At 44.4% G+C, this 17,449-nt stretch overlaps 1 protein-coding gene across 1 annotated transcript in view; it reads left to right on the forward strand.

The window, feature by feature from the left end:
* Positions 1-17,449, forward strand: part of LOC139422915 (protocadherin-1-like) — a 152,911-nt gene that overhangs the window by 103,783 nt on the left and 31,679 nt on the right. The window contains exon 4 of the mRNA XM_071174385.1: positions 9,161-9,380. Coding sequence (XP_071030486.1) covers positions 9,161-9,380 — 220 coding nt within the window. The remainder of the gene's footprint in view (positions 1-9,160; positions 9,381-17,449) is intronic.

The following is a 17,449-nucleotide window of genomic DNA, read 5'->3' on the forward strand; positions in this document are numbered from 1 at the left end:
TGCATGGTTAGCAGATGTTAATGTGAGTGTAGCGAAATGCTTGTGCTTCTAGTTCCGACAATGCAATAATAACCAACGAGTAATCTAACCTAACAATTTCAAAACTACTACCTTTACACACAAGTGTAAAGGGATAAGGAATATGTACATACAGATGTGAATGAGTGATGGTACAGAACGGCATAGGCAAGATGCAGTAGATGGTATCGAGTACAGTATACATATGAGATGAGTAATGTAGGGTAAATAAACATAAGTGGCATAGTTTAAAGTGACTAGTGATACATGTATTACATAAAGATGGCAAGATGCAGTAGATGATATAGAGTACAGTATATACATATGAGATTAATAATGTAGGGTATGTAAACATTATATCAAGTAGCATTGTTTAAAGTGGCTAGTGATATATTTTACATCCATTTTCATCAATTCCCATTATTAAAGTGGCTGGAGTTGAGTCAGTGTGTTAGCAGCAGCCACTCAATGTTAGTGGTGGCTGTTTAACAGTCTGATGGCCTTGAGATAGAAGCTGTTTTTCAGTCTCTCGGTCCCTGCTTTGATGCACCTGTACTGACCTCGCCTTCTGGATGATAGCGGGGTGAACAGGCAGTGGCTCGGGTGGTTGTTGTCCTTGATGATCTTTATGGCCTTCCTGTGACATCAAGTGGTGTAGGTGTCCTGGATGGCAGGTAGTTTGCCCCCGGTGATGCGTTGTGCAGACCTCACTACCCTCTGGAGAGCCTTACGGTTGTGAGCGGAGCAGTTGCCGTACCAGGCGGATGATACAGCCCGACAGGATGCTCTCGATTGTGCATCTGTAGAAGTTTGTGAGTGCTTTTGGTGACAAGCCGAATTTCTTCAGCCTCCTGAGGTTGAAGAGGCGCTGCTGCGCCTTCTTCACGATGCTGTCTGTGTGGGTGGACGAATTCAGTTTGTCTGTGATGTGTACGCCAAGGAACTTACTACCCTGTCCACTACTGTCCCATCGATGTTGATAGGGGGGTGCTCTCTCTGCTGTTTCCTGAAGTCCACAATCATCTCCTTAGTTGTGTTGGCGTTGAGTGTGAGGTTATTTTCCTGACACCACACTCCGAGGGCCCTCACCTCCGACCTGTAGGCCGTCTCGTCGTTGTTGGTAATCAAGCCTACCACTGTAGTGTCGTCCGCAAACTTGATGATTGAGTTGGAGGCGTGCATGGCCACGCAGTCGTGGGTGAACAGGGAGTACAGGAGAGGGCTCAGAACGCACCCTTCTGGGGCCCCAGTGTTGAGGATCCGCGTGGTGGAGATGTTGTTACCTACCCTCACCACCTGGGGGCGGCCCGTCAGGAAGTCCAGTACCCAGTTGCAAAGGGCGGGGTCGAGACCCAGGGTCTCAAGCTTGATGACGAGCTTTGAGGGTACTATGGTGTTAAATGCTGAGCTGGAGTCGATGAACAGCATTCTCACATAGGTATTCCTCTTGTCCAGATGGGTTAGGGCAGTGTGCAGTTGAGATTGTATCGTCTGTGGACCTATTTGGGTGGTAAGCAAATTGGAGTGGGTCTAGGGTGCCAGGTAGGGTGGAGGAGATATGGTCCTTGACTAGTCTCTCAAAGCACTTCATGATGATGGAAGTGAGTGCTACGTTTAGTAGTCGTTTAGCTCAGTTACCTTAGCTTTCTTGGGAACAGGAACAATGGTGGCCCTCTTGAAGCATGTGGGAACAGCAGACTGGGATAAGGATTGATTGAATATGTCTGTAAACACACCAGCCAGCTGGTCCGCGCATGCTCTGAGGGCGCGGCTGGGGATGCCGTCTGGGCTTGCAGCCTTGCTAGGGTTAACACGTTTAAATGTTATACTCACGTCAGCTGCAGTGAAGGAGAGTCCGCAGTGAAGGAGAGTCTGCATGTTTTGGTTGCGGGCCGTGTCAGTGGCACTGTTTTGTCCTCAAAGCGGGCAAAAAAGTTAGTTAGTCTGCCTGGTAGCAAGACATCCTGGTCCGTGACGGGGCTGGTTTTCTTTTTGTAATCCGTGATTGACTGTAGACCCTGCCACATACCTCTTTTGTCTGAGCCGTTGAATTGCTACTCTACTTTGTCTCTATACTGACGCTTAGCTTGTTTGATTGCCTTGCGGAGGGAATAGCTACACTGTTTGTATTCGGTCATGTTTCCGGTCACTTTGCCCTGGTTAAAAGCAGTGGTTCGCGCTTTCAGTTTCACGGGAATGCTGCCATCAATCCACGGTTTCTGGTTTGGGAATGTTTTAATCGTTGCTATGGGAACGACATCTTCAATGCACGTTCTAATGAACCCGCTCACCGAATCAGCGTATTCGTCAATGTTGTTGTTGGACGCAGTGCGGAACATATCCCAGTCCACATGATGGAAGCAGTCTTGGAGTGTGGAATCAGATTGGTTGGACCAGCGTTGAACAGACCTCAGCGCGGGAGCTTCTTGTTTTAGCTTCTGTCTGTAGGCAGGGAGCAACAAAATGGAGTCGTGGTCAGCTTTTCCGAAAGGAGGGCGAGAGGGCCTTATATGCGTCGCGGAAGTAGCAATGATCCAAGGTTTTACCAGCCCTGGTTGCGCAATCGATATCCTGATACAATTTAGGGAGTCTTGTTTTCAGATTATCCTTGTTAAAATCCCCAGCTACAATGAATGCAGCCTCAGGATATGTGGTATCCAGTTTGCAAAGAGTCAAATAAAGTTCGTTCAGAGCCATCGATGTGTCTGCTTGGGGCGGAATATATACAGCTGTGATTATAATCGAAGAGAACTCCCTTGGTAGATAATGCGGTCGACATTTGATTGTGAGGAATTCTAAATCAGGTGAACAGAAGGACTTGAGTTCCTGTATGTTGTTGTGAACACACCACGTCTCGTTAACCATAATGCATACGCCTCCGCCCCTCTACTTACCAGAAAGATGTTTGTTTCTGTCGGCGCGATGCGTGAAGAAACCAGCAGGCTGCACCGATTCCGTTAGCGTCTCTCGAGTGAGCCATGTTTCCGTGAAGCAAAGAACGTTACAGTCTCTGATGTCCCTCTGGAATGCTACCCTTGCTCGGATTTCATTAACCTTGTTGTCAAGAGACTGGACATTGGCGAGAAGTATGCTAGAGAGTGGTACGCGATGTGCCCGTCTCCAGAGCCTGACCAGAAGACCGCTTCGTTTCCATCTTACGACGTCTTTGTTTTGGGTCGCAGGCTGGGATCCATTCCGTTGTCCTGGGTGAAAGACAGAACACAGGATCCGCTTCGGGAAAGTCATATTCCTGGTCGCACTAATGGTGAGTTGACGTTGCTCTTATATTCAGTAGTTCTTCCCGACTGTATGTAATGAAACCAAAGATGACCTGGGGTACCAATGTAAGAAATAACACGTAAAAAAACAAAAAACTGCATAGTTTCCTAGGAACGCGAAGCGAGGCGGCCATCTGTCGGCGCCGGAAGTACTACAACTAACCTGTACCCCCATGCAACAGCACGTCAGCATGGCAGACGTGCTGTTGCCTACCCAGTCCTCAAGCCTTCTTGCAGCATGCCTAAGGCACGTTCACGCAGATGAGCAGGGACCCTGGGCTGATTTCTTTTGGTGTTTTTCAGAGTCAGTAGAAAGACGTCTTTAGTGTCCTAAGTTTTCATAACTGTGACCTTAATTGCCTACCATCTGTAAGCTGTTAGTGTCTTAACGACCGTTCCACAGGTGCATGTTCATTAATTGTTTATGGGTCATTGAACAAGCATGGAAAACAGTTTTTAAACCCTTTACAATGAAGATGTATGAAGTTATTTGAATGTTTATGAATTATCTTTGAAAGACAGGGTCCTGAAAAAGGGATGTTTCTTTTTTTGCTGAGTTTATTAATACAAACATTTGAAAATGCAACACAATAACATAACAATAATGAGGCTATATACAGGGGGTACAGATACCGAGTCAGTGTGTGGGGGTACAGGTTAATTGAAGTAATTTGTACATGTAGGTAGGGGCTAAGTGACTATGCATTGATAATAAACAGCGAGTTGCAGTAGTATACAGACAAATGGAGGGGGGGGGGTCAATCAATGTAATAGTCCGGTGGCCATTTGATTAACTGTTCAGCAGTCTTCTGGCTTGGAGGTGGAAGCTATTAAGGAGCATTTTGGTCCTAGACTTGGCGCTCCGGTACCACTTGCTGTGCGGTAGCAGAGAAAACAGTCTCTGAATTGGGTGAGTAGAGTCTCTGACAATTTTATGGTCTATCCTCTGACACCGCCTGTTATATAGGTCCTAGATGGCAGGAAGCTTGGCCCCAGTGATGTACTGGGCCGTACGCACTTCCCTCTGTAGTGCCTAATGGTCAGATGCCGGGCAGTTGTCATACCAGGCGGTGATGCAACCGGTCAGGATGCTCTCGATGGTGCAGCTATAGAACCTTTTGAGTATCCATGCCAAATCTTTTCAGTCTCCTGAGGGGGAAAAGTTTTTGTTGTGCCCTCTTCAAAACTTTCTTGGTGTTTTTGGACCATGACAGCTCGTTGGTGAAGTGGACACCAATGAACTTGAAACTCTCAACCCGCTCTACTACATTCCCGTTGATGTTAATGGGGGCCTGTTTGGCCCTCCTTTTCCTGTAGTTCACGATCAGCATCATATATTGTTCGCATTGAGGGAGAGGTTGTTGTCCTGGCACCACACTGCCAGTGCCCTGACCTCCTCCCTATAGGCTGTCTCATCATTGTCGGGGATCAGGCCTAAGAACTGTTGTGTCGTCAGCAAACTTAATGATGGTGTTAGAGTCATGTTTGGCCACATAGTCGTGGGTGAACAAGGAATTACAGGAGGGGACTAAGTACACCCCCCTGAGGGGCCCCAGTGTTCAGGATTAGCGTGGCAGACGTGCTGTTGCCTTCCCTTACCACCTGGGGCGGCCCGTCAGGAAGTCCAGGATTCTGTTGCAGAGGGATGTGTTTAGCTTAGGGATGAGCTTAGTGAGCACTATGGTGTTGAACGCTGAGCTGTAGTCAATGAACAGCATTCTCACATAGGTGTTCCTTTTTTCCAAGTGGGAAAGGGCAGTGTGGAGTGCAATAGAGATTGCTTCATCTGTTGGGCTTGGTATGCGAATTGGAGGAGGTCTAGGGTATCCGGGAGGATGTTGTTGATGTGAGACATGACCAGCCTTTCAAAGCACTTCATGGCTACCGGCATGAGTGCTACAGAGCAATAATCATTTAGGCAGGTTACCTTCGCTTCCATGGGCACAGGGACTATGGTTTTCTAATTGAAACATATAGGTATTACAGACTTAGTCAGGGAGAGGTTGAAAATGTCAGTGAAGACACTTGTTCCGCGCCAGTTGTTCCGCGCATGCTTTGAGTACACGTCCTGGTAATCCATCTGGCCCCGCGGCATTGTGAATGTTGACCTGTTTAAAGGTCTTGCTCACATCGGCTACCGAGAGCATTATCACACAGACATCCAGAACAGCTGGTGCTCTCGTGCATGATTCAGTGTTGCTTGCCTCGAATCGACATAAAAAGCATTTAGCTCGTCTGTTAGGCTCACGTCACTGGGCAGCTTGCATCTGGGTTTCCCTTTGTAGTCCGTAATAGTTTTCAAGCCCTGCCACATCTGACGAGTGTCAGAGCCAGTATAGTAGGATTCAATCTTAGTCCTGTATTGAGGCTTTGCTTGGTTCGTCTGAGGGCATAGCGGGATTTTCATATATTGCGTCCGGAATGGTGTCCTGCTCCTTGAAAACGGCAGCACTAGCCTTTGGCTCGATGCGGATGTTGCCTGTTATCTATGGCTTCTGGTTGGGATATGTACGTATGGTCACTGTGGAGACGACGTCATCAATGCACTCATTGATGAAGCCGATGACTGAGGTGGTATACTCCTCAATGCCATTGGACGAATCCCGGAAAATATTCCATTCTGTGCTAGCAAAACAGTTCTGTAGTGTAGCATCTGCGTCATCTGACCACTTTCGTATTGAGCGAGTCACTGGTACTTCCTGCTTTAGTTTTCGCATGTAAGCAGGAATCAGGAGGTGTCAACAGTGTGCGCAACTGGTTATCTGAAGTCAGGTGCAGGAGAGCAGAGATGAGTGAACAGGCACACTTTATTTTGCAGAAGGAAAACAGTCTGACACAACTGCTTAACGACACTCCCACCAAAGGCAAAAGCGAATAGCACACTCGTCACACAAATAATGTACAGCATACAATACCACGGGTTCCAAACAAGACCCGGTGAAAAATAGACAGCATGATGCGTCACACATGACATGTAACAAACAATTACACACACAGACATGGGGGGGACAGAGGAATATATACAAGTAGAGTAATGAGGGGATGTAAAACAGGTGTGTGGAAAAACAAGACAAAACAAATGGAAAATGAAAGGTGGAGCGGCGATGGCTAGAAGACCGGTTACGTTGACCGCCGAGCGCCGCCCGAACAAGGAGAGGAGCCGACTTCGGCGGGAGTCGTGAAAGGAGGATATAGTTATGGTCAGAATGGAGGGTGGGGGAGAGCAGTGTATGCATCTCTGTTTGAGGAGTAAATGTGATCTAGAGTTTTTTTTCCCTCTGGTTGCAGATGTGACATGCTGGTAAAAATTTGGTAAAACTCATTTAAATTTGCCTGCATTAAAGTCCCCGGCCACTAGGAGCACCGCTTCTGGATGAGCATTTTCTTGTTTGCTTATGGCCTTATAGACTTGGTTGAGTGCAGTCTTAGTGCCAGCATCGGTCTGTGGTGGTAAATAAACGTCTACGAATAATATAGAGGAGAACTCTCCTGGTAAATAGTGTGTTCTACAGCTTATCATAAGCTACTCTATGTCAGGCGAGCAATACTTCGAGACTTCTTTAATTAATATTAGACATCGCGCACCAGCAGTTATTGACAAAAAGACACACACTCCCACCAGACATAGCTTCTCTGTTCTGCCGGTGCATTGAAAATCCCACCTGCTCTATATTATCCGTGCAGTCGTTCAGCCACAACTCGGTGGTAGGACAATCGAAATCGTAGGTCATCAATGTTATTTTCCAATAATGTTAGCAAGTAGGACGAATGGCAGTGGGAGTTTACTCGCTCGCCTTCATATTCTCAGAAGGCAGCCCGATCTGCATCCTTTGTTCCTTCGTCTTTTCTTCACGCAAATGATGGGGATTTGGGCCTGTCCCCGGGAGAGCAGTATATACTTCTAGTTGGACTCGTTAAAGGAAAAAGCTTCTTCCAGTTCGTTTTGAGTAATCACAGTTCTGATGTCCAGAAGTTATTTTCAGGTCATAAGCAATGGTAGTAGCAAATTTCTGTACAAAATAAGTAAAAAATGATTTAAAACAATGCAAAAAATGAACAAAATAGCACAATTGGTTAGGAGCATGGAAGACGTCAGCCATCATCTTCGGCACCACATACAGTGCTTTCTGATTTTGCTTAAGCCACATCCCAAGATCCAATTCTTTGAGTTTCCAGCCTCCAGTCCTACACAATCTCCTCCAAGTCGCCTCTAGCCCTCAGAATTGACCCAGACTGCCAGCGCAACGCCCCTTCTGTCTCCTCTCTGTACCTACTCCAGCCCTGGTGGAGTAGCTGTGTTCTGACTAAAAATGAATCTTATTTCCCATCTGCGTAGCCCTAGCCTCCCAGTCTACCATACATAGCCTACCCAGGGAAATGCTGACTCTCGAGCAATGCCTACAAGAGCAGTTTTAGCAAGAATCTATATTTAAACAACTAAATGCACCCTTATATTTAAATAGTAATGTGTCTGCTTAGGATACCCTTAATCACAGTTTGAGAGTTCTCCTTGAGAATACCATTACCTCAGTCCGTTCTAGTAAAGCAATAAACGGCTTGATTGAAATATCACAATAACAATGCTAACCCACGTCCCAATAAAAGTCTGTATACTAAGTACATTATATCCGAGTTGCAAGGTACTTGTAGGCCTTAACACAGATCAAACAATGCAATTTGAATTCTTCATGAGGCATGGTATTCTTTCATACAGTAGATCAAGCAATTCCATTTGCAATTCTCCACATTTTTCACGGTAGATGAAATAATGTCACTTACATTTACGTATCACCAGAAGTGCGGCGTGCATGTATGTTTATTTATTAACTAGGCAAGTCAGTTAAGAACAAATTCTTATTTACAATGACGGCCTAGAAACTGTGGGTTAACCGCCTTGTTCAGGGGCAGAATGACAGATTTTTACCTTGTCCGCTCTGGGATTTGGACTAGCAACCTTTTGGTTACTGGCCAAATGCTTTAACCACTAGGCTATCTGCCCCCCCCCCCCCCCCCCCCCCCCCCTCGAATAATGTAATTAAGGGAGGAAACACATGTTATGCCCTAAGACACACACGTGCACATTCAAGCACAGACTCACAAACACATACTGTACATATACACACACATACATAGAGAGTTTTTATTAAGTGTCTGCATAGTTAGAAAGCATCGTGTTCAGTTAGGTTTAAATTGATGGCTAACACTTAATTGTCCCAGGGCAAATGGGCCATGTGGGAGGAAGAAGTGTACATGCAGTGTATGTGGGGCCACACTTCAGAATACAAATAGGAAGTACTGATTGTGAGTGAAAGAAAGAATGAATGAAACAGAGAGGAAGAGCAAATTAACGGTTGATAGATAAAAAATGATTGATAATAATAAAACCATCCTGAGAGCATTAGTGGTCCGGTAGACTTGATTAACAATCCAGTGTTGATAGCTCTATGAACACTCCAAAAGCAGCCCTGTATGGTTCCTGTATATGTGCTAAAATGACTGGCATAACGCTTCCAATCCCTGCTAAAATGGATCTGTTCTGCCTAAGAGAACAAGGGAAGAAAGAGAAGGGGAGAGTGGAGTACAGACCTGGGTTATTGATCTCTACCACAAACTCTCAGCAGAACAGAATAGGCAATAAGGACTTTTCTGCTACACCAGTGGTTTCCTCTGGTTTTACGAGGGGTGTTTGTGTGCGTGGGTGGGGGTGGGGGAGTGTACTGTATGTGGGCCATGAGCAGTCATCTTTCCATTGTTGAATATGGCGACTGGCCATTTAGTAAACTGATCTCTGCAAGGGGGGAATTCATCTATTAAGAAGGTTTATGTTAGACTTTTATGTTGATGGAGATATTTTCTGATTTCAGCTCCCCCATCGCAGAGTGACGTTCTCCACAGCCAATCCGGTGCAGGATCTGCAGGATGCATCTCAGCACAGTTACTATGACAGCGGCCTGGAGGAGTCAGAGACGCCCAGCAGTAAGTCATCGTCTGGCCCCCGTATCGGGCCCCTGACCCTGCCTGAGGATCACTACGAGAGGACCACCCCAGACGGCAGCATTGGGGAAATGGAGCACCCTGAAAATGGTACGATCCTGTATTCTCTGTGAGTTTCAGTGTGTGTTGTATGTAATAGTAGTTGTTAGTCTGGTGTTTGTAAAGTGTTTTGTGATTCGGTTCAGGGTTGTGACCTGAGGTGGGGATGTGTTTGTTTGTGCTGTGTGTGTGTGTGTGTGTGTGTGTGTGTGTGTTTGTTTGATTGTTTATTAAAGGGTGGTGATGTGCAGACAGTGTTAGTGACAGTGATGTGTGTTGTGTTTGCAGAGTGTTGTATTGATATGTTAGCTGTTGTTTTGGCTGCTGGGGCAGATAGATAGATTAATAGATCTGTGTGTTGTGGAGTCAGCATTCAGTGTCTCTGTCTTTTACCTCAGCAGCCCCTCTGCTCTCCTCTCTCAGAGCTCTAAGTCATTCCTAATGACCCTCTCACACAAGCATGCTAATTTAAAAAACAGACTACTGGAGTATCTGGGTAGACAACATTGTGTTTGTCGTAAACATTTACCCCTCCTTTACGCCAAGCTTTCTCTCTGCAGCCAAATGTAGCTAGGTGTTCCAGATCTAGAGATATGCATTCCCTTTGCTGTGTATCGTATACAGTGCTCAAACAACAAAACGAAATCCATATAAGCTGTGCACTATGCATAATACACACAGATGTCTAGGTCCATGGAAAAACCTTTACCCATAGTAAAGAGTGATAACCCAATCAAGATCATCCATGCACCTGTAATAAGAACCATAGGTCCTTAACTCAAACATGTCCAGAACGGAAATAAAAAATGACCTTTGTTACACTTGTTCTCTGAGCATACTGATTGACAAATCTGACTGTTTTAAGTTGGCCAAAGCGTTTGTCTACAATGTGAGTTCTTGATATTGTACTATATTTAGTCTTTGGACGAATGGGGTTACTGTTTTTTTTACACATTTCATGAATCAAGTCATGTGAATACATGTTCACATGATCAGATCTTAATAATATTTATACAGGCAAGCCCCATATTATTTTGGAAGACTTCATTCTTCTTCTTCTTGCTACCGCGGATATGGTTGGGACAATGTTGGGGGAAAAGGCCAGAAAAAACTATACAGACTCTCCAGAGGGTAGTGAGGTCTGCACTACACACCGGGGGCAAACTACCTGCCCTCCAGGACACCTACTCCACCCGATGTCACAGGAAGGCCATAAAGATCATCAAGGACATCAACCACCCGAGCCACTGCCTGTTCACCCCGCTATCATCCAGAAGGCGAGGTCAGTACAGGTGCATCAAAGCTGGGACCGAGAGACTGAAAAACAGCTTCTATCTCAAGGCCATCAGACTGTTAAACAGCCACCACTAACACTGAGTGGCTGCTGCCAACACACTGACACTGACTCAACTCCAGCCACTTTAATAATGGGAATTGATGGGAAATGATGTAAATATATCACTAGCCACTTTAAACAATGCTACCTTATATAATGTTACTTACCCTACATTATTCATCTCATATGCATACGTATATACTGTACTCTATATCATCGACTGTATCCTTATGTAATACATGTATCACTAGCCACTTTAAACTATGCCACTTTGTTTACATACTCATCTCATTTGTACATACTGTACTCGATACCATCTACTGTATCTTGCCTATGCTGCTCTGTACCATCACTCATTCATATATCCTTATGTACATATTCTTTATCCCCTTACACTGTGTACAAGACAGTAGTTTTGGAATTGTTAGTTAGATTACTTGTTATTACTGCATTGTCGGAACTAGAAGCACAAGCATTTCGCTACACTCGCATTAACATCTGCTAACCATGTGTATGTGACAAATAAAATTTGATTTTATTTGATTTGAGACAATGCCTTCATCAAACAACACTATTTCCCGACTCATCAGTGACATAGCAGTAGATATTTTTGAAACAATTACTGCTTAGCATATATGCCAGTGAATTATATGCGTTACCGCTGGATGAGCCAACAGACGTGGCGGGCCTGGCACAGCTCCTGGTATATGTCCGTTACGTTTATGGGGGGTCAATTAAGGAAGACATCCTCTTCTGTAAACCAGGACAACAGGAGAGGATATTTTAAAGTTCTGGACAGCTTTGTGACATCAAATGGACTTTGGTGGTCAAGATATGTTGGTATCTGTACTCATGGCGCAAAAGTCATGACAGGGAGAATGTGGAGTGGTAATGCGCGTGCAAGCAATTGCTTCCGACGCCACTTGGGTACACTGTAGCATCCACCAAGAGGTTCTTGCTGCCAAGGGAATGACTGACAGCTTTAAAGATATTTTGGATACTACAGTGAAAATGGTTAAAGCAAGGCCCCTGAACTCTAATGTATTTTCTGCACTATGCAATGATATGGACAGTGACCATGTAACGCTTTTACAACATACAACAGTGTGCTGGTTATCAAGGGGCAAAGTATTGACACGAGCTTAAAGATGTGTTTATTTACCATAATTTTCACTCAATTTCAATTTCTCATACAACTGGCCTATCTGAGTGATGTTTTTTCTCTCCTGAATGATCTGAATCTAGGATTACAGGGACTCTCTGCAACCATTTTCAATGTGCGGGACAAAATTGAGGTTATGATTAAGAAATTGTATCTCTTCTCTGTCTGCATTAACAAGGACAACACACAGGTCTTTCCATCATTGTATGAGTTTTTTTTTTTTTACCCCTTTTTCTCCCCAATTTCGTGGTATCCAATTGTTAGTAGCTACTATCTTGTCTCATCGCTACAACTCTCGTACGGGCTCGGGAGAGACAAAGGTTGAAAGTCATGCGTCCTCCGATACACAACCCAACCAAGCCGCACTGCTTCTTAACACAGCGTGCATCCAACCCAGAAGCCAGCCGCACCAATGTGTCGGAGGAAACACCGTGCACCTGGCAACCTTGGTTAGCACGCACTGCGCCCGGCCCGCCACATGAGTCGCTGGTGCGCGTTGAGACAAGGATATCCCTACCGGCCAAGCCCTCCCTAACCTGGATGACGCTAGGCCAATTGTGCATCGCCCCATGGACCTCCCGGTCGCGTCCGGTTACGACAGAGCCTGGGCGCGAACCCAGGGTCTCTGGTGGCCCTTAACCACTGCGCCACCCGGGAGGCCTCATTGTATGAGTTTTTGTGTGCAACTGAACTCAAGTTTACGGACAATGTCAAATGTGATATAACGAAGCACCTGAGTGAGTTGGGTGCGCAATTATGCAAGTACTTTCCAGAAACAGATGACACAAACAACTGGATTCATTATCCCTTTCATGCCCAGCCTCCAGTCCACTTACTGAACAAGAGAGCCTCATCGAAATTGCAACAAGCGGTTCTGTGAAAATGTAAATGAATCAGAAGCCACTGCCAGAGTATCCTGCCCTTTGCAACCACGTACCTATGTGCGAGTGGATTCTCGGCCCTCACTAGCATGAAAACTAAATACAGGCATAGACTGTGTGTGGAAAATGATTTAAGACTGAGACTATCGAATACAACCCAACATTGCAGAGTTGTGTGCATCCTTCCATGCACACCCTTTTCATTAATCTGTGGTGAGTTATTCACAATTTTATATGTAAGATGGTTCAATGAAGAGCAAAATTATTGATTATTATTTGTGCACTGGTCCTATAAGAGCTCTTTGTCACTTCCCACGAGCTGGGTTGTGACAAAAACTCACACTCATTCTTATGTTCAATAAATGTATTGTATAGTGTGTGTGTGGCAGGCTTACAATGATGGCAAAAAAATACATTTGAGAGTGCGCTGGCCAATATACTGTATATATTACAGCATTTTCTCTTATTCGTAGATCTCAAACATGTTTTTAATAATTGTCTGGTCAAATATATATAAACAAAATCAAACGAAATCTGCACACACATTCTCTCACACACACCCCTAGAGTATATGCAGTATAAGAAAAGCCAATGCAAGTCAATGTCAATGGTAGATTTCCATGGAAACGGCAGATTTTTTATGGAATATCTACATAGGCTTATAGTTTGAGAAACAGACGCCTCACAAGTCCTCACCTGGCAGCTTCATTAAATAGTATCCGCAAAACACCAGTCTTAACACCATACTTGTTCTGCGAAATGAAGGCTATTTCATGCGAGAAATTGCCAAGAAACTGAAGATCTCGTACAACGCAGTGTACTACTCCCTTCACAGAACAGCCCAATCTGGCTCGAACCGGAATAGAAAGAGTGGGAGGCCACAGTGCACAACTGAGCAAGAGGACAAGTACATTAGAGTGTCAAGTTTGAGAAAGAGATGCCTCACAAGTCCTCAGCTGGCAGCTTCATTAAACAGTACCCTTAAAACACCAGTCCCTTTGCCAACAGTGAAGAGGCAACTCCAGGATGCTGGCCTTCTAGGCAGAGTTCCTCTGTCCAGTGTCTGTGTTATTTTGCCCATCTTAATCTTTTCTTTTTATTGACCAGTCTGAGATATAGCTTTATCTTTGCAACTCTGCCTAGAAGGCCAGCATCCCAGAGTCACCTCTTCACTGTTGACTTTGAGACTGGTGTTTTAAGGGTACTATTTAATGAAGCTGCCAGTTGAGGACTTGTGAGGTGTCTGCTTCTGAAACTAGACACTCAAATGTACTTGTCCGTTTGCTCAGTTGTGCACTGGGGCCTCCCACTCCTCTTTCAATTCTGGTCAGAGCCAGTTTGCGCTGTTCTGTGAAGGGAGATGCACACAGAGTTGTCCGAGATCAAAAGTTTATTGGAAATTTCTTGCATGGAATAGCTTTCATTTCTCAGGACATGAATAGACTGACGCGTTTCAGAAGAAAGTTAATTAATTAATTTCTGGCTATTTTGAGCCTGTAATCGAACGCACAAATGCTGATGCTCCAGATACTCAACTAGTCTAAAGAAGGCCAGATTTATTGCTTCTTTAATCAGAACAACAGTTTTCAACTGTGCTAACATCATTGCAAAATGGTTTTCTAATGATCAATTAGCCTTTTAAAATGATCACTAACACAAAGTGCCATTGGAACATAGAAGTGATGGTTGCTGATAAGGGGCCTCTGTACGCCTATGTAGATATTCCATAAAAGATCTGCCATTTCCAGCTACAATAGTCATGTACAACATTAACAATGGCTACACTGTATTTCTGATGAATTTTATGTTATTTTAATGGCCCCAAAAATTGCTTTCTTTTAAAAACAAGGACATTTGTGACGTGTGCTCCCTCCCCAACCTCTACGTCATCAGGCTGCTTGTTATGGCGCACACCTGTCACTATCGTTACATACACCTGCGCGTCATCAGAGTCACCTGGACTCCATCACCTCCTTGATTACACTCCCTATATACAGTTGAAGTTAGAGGTTTACATACACTTAAGTTGGAGTCATTAAAACTCGTTTTTCAAACACTCCACAGATTTCTTGTTAACAAACTATAGTTTTGGCAAGTCAGTTAGGACATCTACTTTGTGCATGACACAAGTCATTTTTCCAACAATTGTTTACAGACAGATTTTTTTCACTTATAATTCACTGTATCACAATTCCAGTGGGTCAGAAGTTTACATACACTAAGTTGACTGCCTTTAAACAGCTTGTAAAAGTCCAGAATATGATGTCATGGCTTTAGAAGCTTCTGATAGGCTAATTGACATCAATTGAGTCAATTGGAGGTGTACCTGTGGATGTATTTCAAGGCCTACCTTCAAACTAATTGTCTCGTTGCTTTACATTATGGGGAAATCAACAGAAATCAGCCAAGACTTCAGAAAAAAAATTGTAGACCTCAACAAGTCTGGTTCCTCCTTGGGAGCAATTTCAAAAACGTCTGAAGGTACCACGTTTATCTGTACAAACAATAGTATGCAAGTATAAACACCATGTGACCACGCATCCGTCATACCACTCAGGAAGGAGACGCATTCTGTCTCCTAGAGATGAACGTACTTTGGTGTGAAAAGTGCAAATCAATCCCAGAACAACAGCAAAGGACCTTGTGAAGATGCTGAAGGAAACAGGTACAAAAGTATCTATATCCACAGTACAACGAGTCCTTTATCGACATAACCTGAGAGGCCGCTCAGCAAGGAAGAAGCCACTGCTCCAAAACCGCCATAAAAAATACAGACTACGTCTTGCAACTGCAAATGGGGAGAAATGTCCTCTGGTCTGATGAAACAAAAATAGAACTGTTTGGCCATTATGACCATCGTTATGTTTGGAGGAAAATGGGGATGCTTGCAAGCCGAAGAACACCATTCCAACCGTGAAGCACGGGGGTGTCAGAATTATGTTGTGGGGGTGCTTTGCTGCAAGAGGGAATGGTGCACTTCAAAAAATAGATGGCATTATGAGGGATGAAAATAATGTGTATATATTGAAGTAACATCTCAAGTCATCAGTTAAAACTTGGTCGCAAATGGGTCTTCCAAATGGACAATAACCACAAGCATAATTTCAAAGTTGTGACAACAAAGTCAAGGTACTGGAGTGACCATCGCTACGCCCTGACCTCAATCCCATAGAAGATTTGTGGGCAGAACTGAAAAAGCATGTGCGAGCAGGAAGGCCTACAAACCTGACTCAGTAACACCAGCTCTGTCAGGAGGAATGGGCCAAAATTCATCCAACTTATTGTGGGAAGCTTGTGGAAACGTTTGATCCAAGTTAAACAATTTAAAGGCAATGCTACCAAATACTAATTGAGTGCATGTAAACTTCTGACCCACTGGGAATGTGATGAAAGAAATAAAAGCTGAAATAAATAATTCTCTACTATTATTTCACATTCTTAAAATAAAGTGATGATCCTAACTGATCTAAGACAGGGAATGTTTACTAAGATTAAATGTAAGGAATTGTGAAAAACTGAGTTTAAATGTATTTGTCTAAGGTGTATGTAAACTTCCTACTTCAACTGTATATGGCTCCCTTTGGTTCCTTCCCCAGGCGTTATTGTTTCTGTTTCAGTTTCCTGTTTGTGTGTAGTTCATGTTTCTTGTTTTGCATTATGTTTCATTTATAAAATTATTCACTCCCTTAACTTGCTTCCCGACTCCCAGCGCACGCACACGTTACAACATTTCTAAGTGACCACAAACTTTTGAGCGGTAGTGTGTGCATGTGTGTATATATATATGTGTATATTTACAGTTCCAGTCATAAGTTTGGACACACCTACTCATTCAAGGGTTTTTCTTTATTTTTAATATTTTCTACATTGTAGAATAATAGTGAGGACACTGGTCTGGCCCCTTGGCAGATGTTGAAGAATGAGCTGGCTGCTTCTTGTCCACTGACTGGGTGGTCGAAGATTTGTCACACCTCAGCATTGAAAGCTAATATTCAGCTGCAGAATGGTGGCTGCTGTTCCCACAACGCCGTTGCCCACGCCAGGGCCTTGCCTGAGAGTACAGAGATTATGGTTGCGATCATGGCCCGACCGGTGTGGAACGAGGAGGACCGTAGTTCGAACACCAGAGAGCACTGAGAGAGGAATCCCTTGCATCCTCCCGGGTGGCCGTCATACCGCTCAAGGGCTGGGATCTTGGTACAGGTCCCCTGGAGGAAATACGGCAACGCCTGTAGCACTGGATGATGAACATTGGGCATTGGCTCCTCCTGGGTTGGAGTTGGACTGTGTTTGGAGGGAGTCGGTAACTGGAAGAGTTGTTCTTGCTGCCACCCCAGCAGTGCTCCTTGGTGGGTTACAACATTATTGATCTGGGTGATCACTTCTGGCTCCATGTTGTGGGCTGAAGCTTGCTGTGACATGGGGAGGTTGGACACAGGTGCAGAGAAGAGACCAGATGAGGAATCATAAATCAAGCTTCAGCAAAGGACAACAGAAAACACATTTCATTTAAGTGGGAAATCATAAGGGTCTATGTCGCCCAATGGTGACAGGTGGAACCATGACAATGAAGGTCAGTCAAGCCTGAAAAGTTCAAGAACTTTGAACATTTCAAGTGCAGTTGCAAAAACCATCAAGCATTATGATGAAACTAGCTCTCATGAGGACCACCACAGGAAAGGAAGACCCAGAGTTACCCCTGCTGCAGATAAGTTAATTAGAGTTAACTGCACCTCAGATT

Source organism: Oncorhynchus clarkii, chromosome 12 (genome assembly GCF_045791955.1).
Source record: "Oncorhynchus clarkii lewisi isolate Uvic-CL-2024 chromosome 12, UVic_Ocla_1.0, whole genome shotgun sequence".
NCBI classification, from domain to species: domain Eukaryota; kingdom Metazoa; phylum Chordata; class Actinopteri; order Salmoniformes; family Salmonidae; genus Oncorhynchus; species Oncorhynchus clarkii.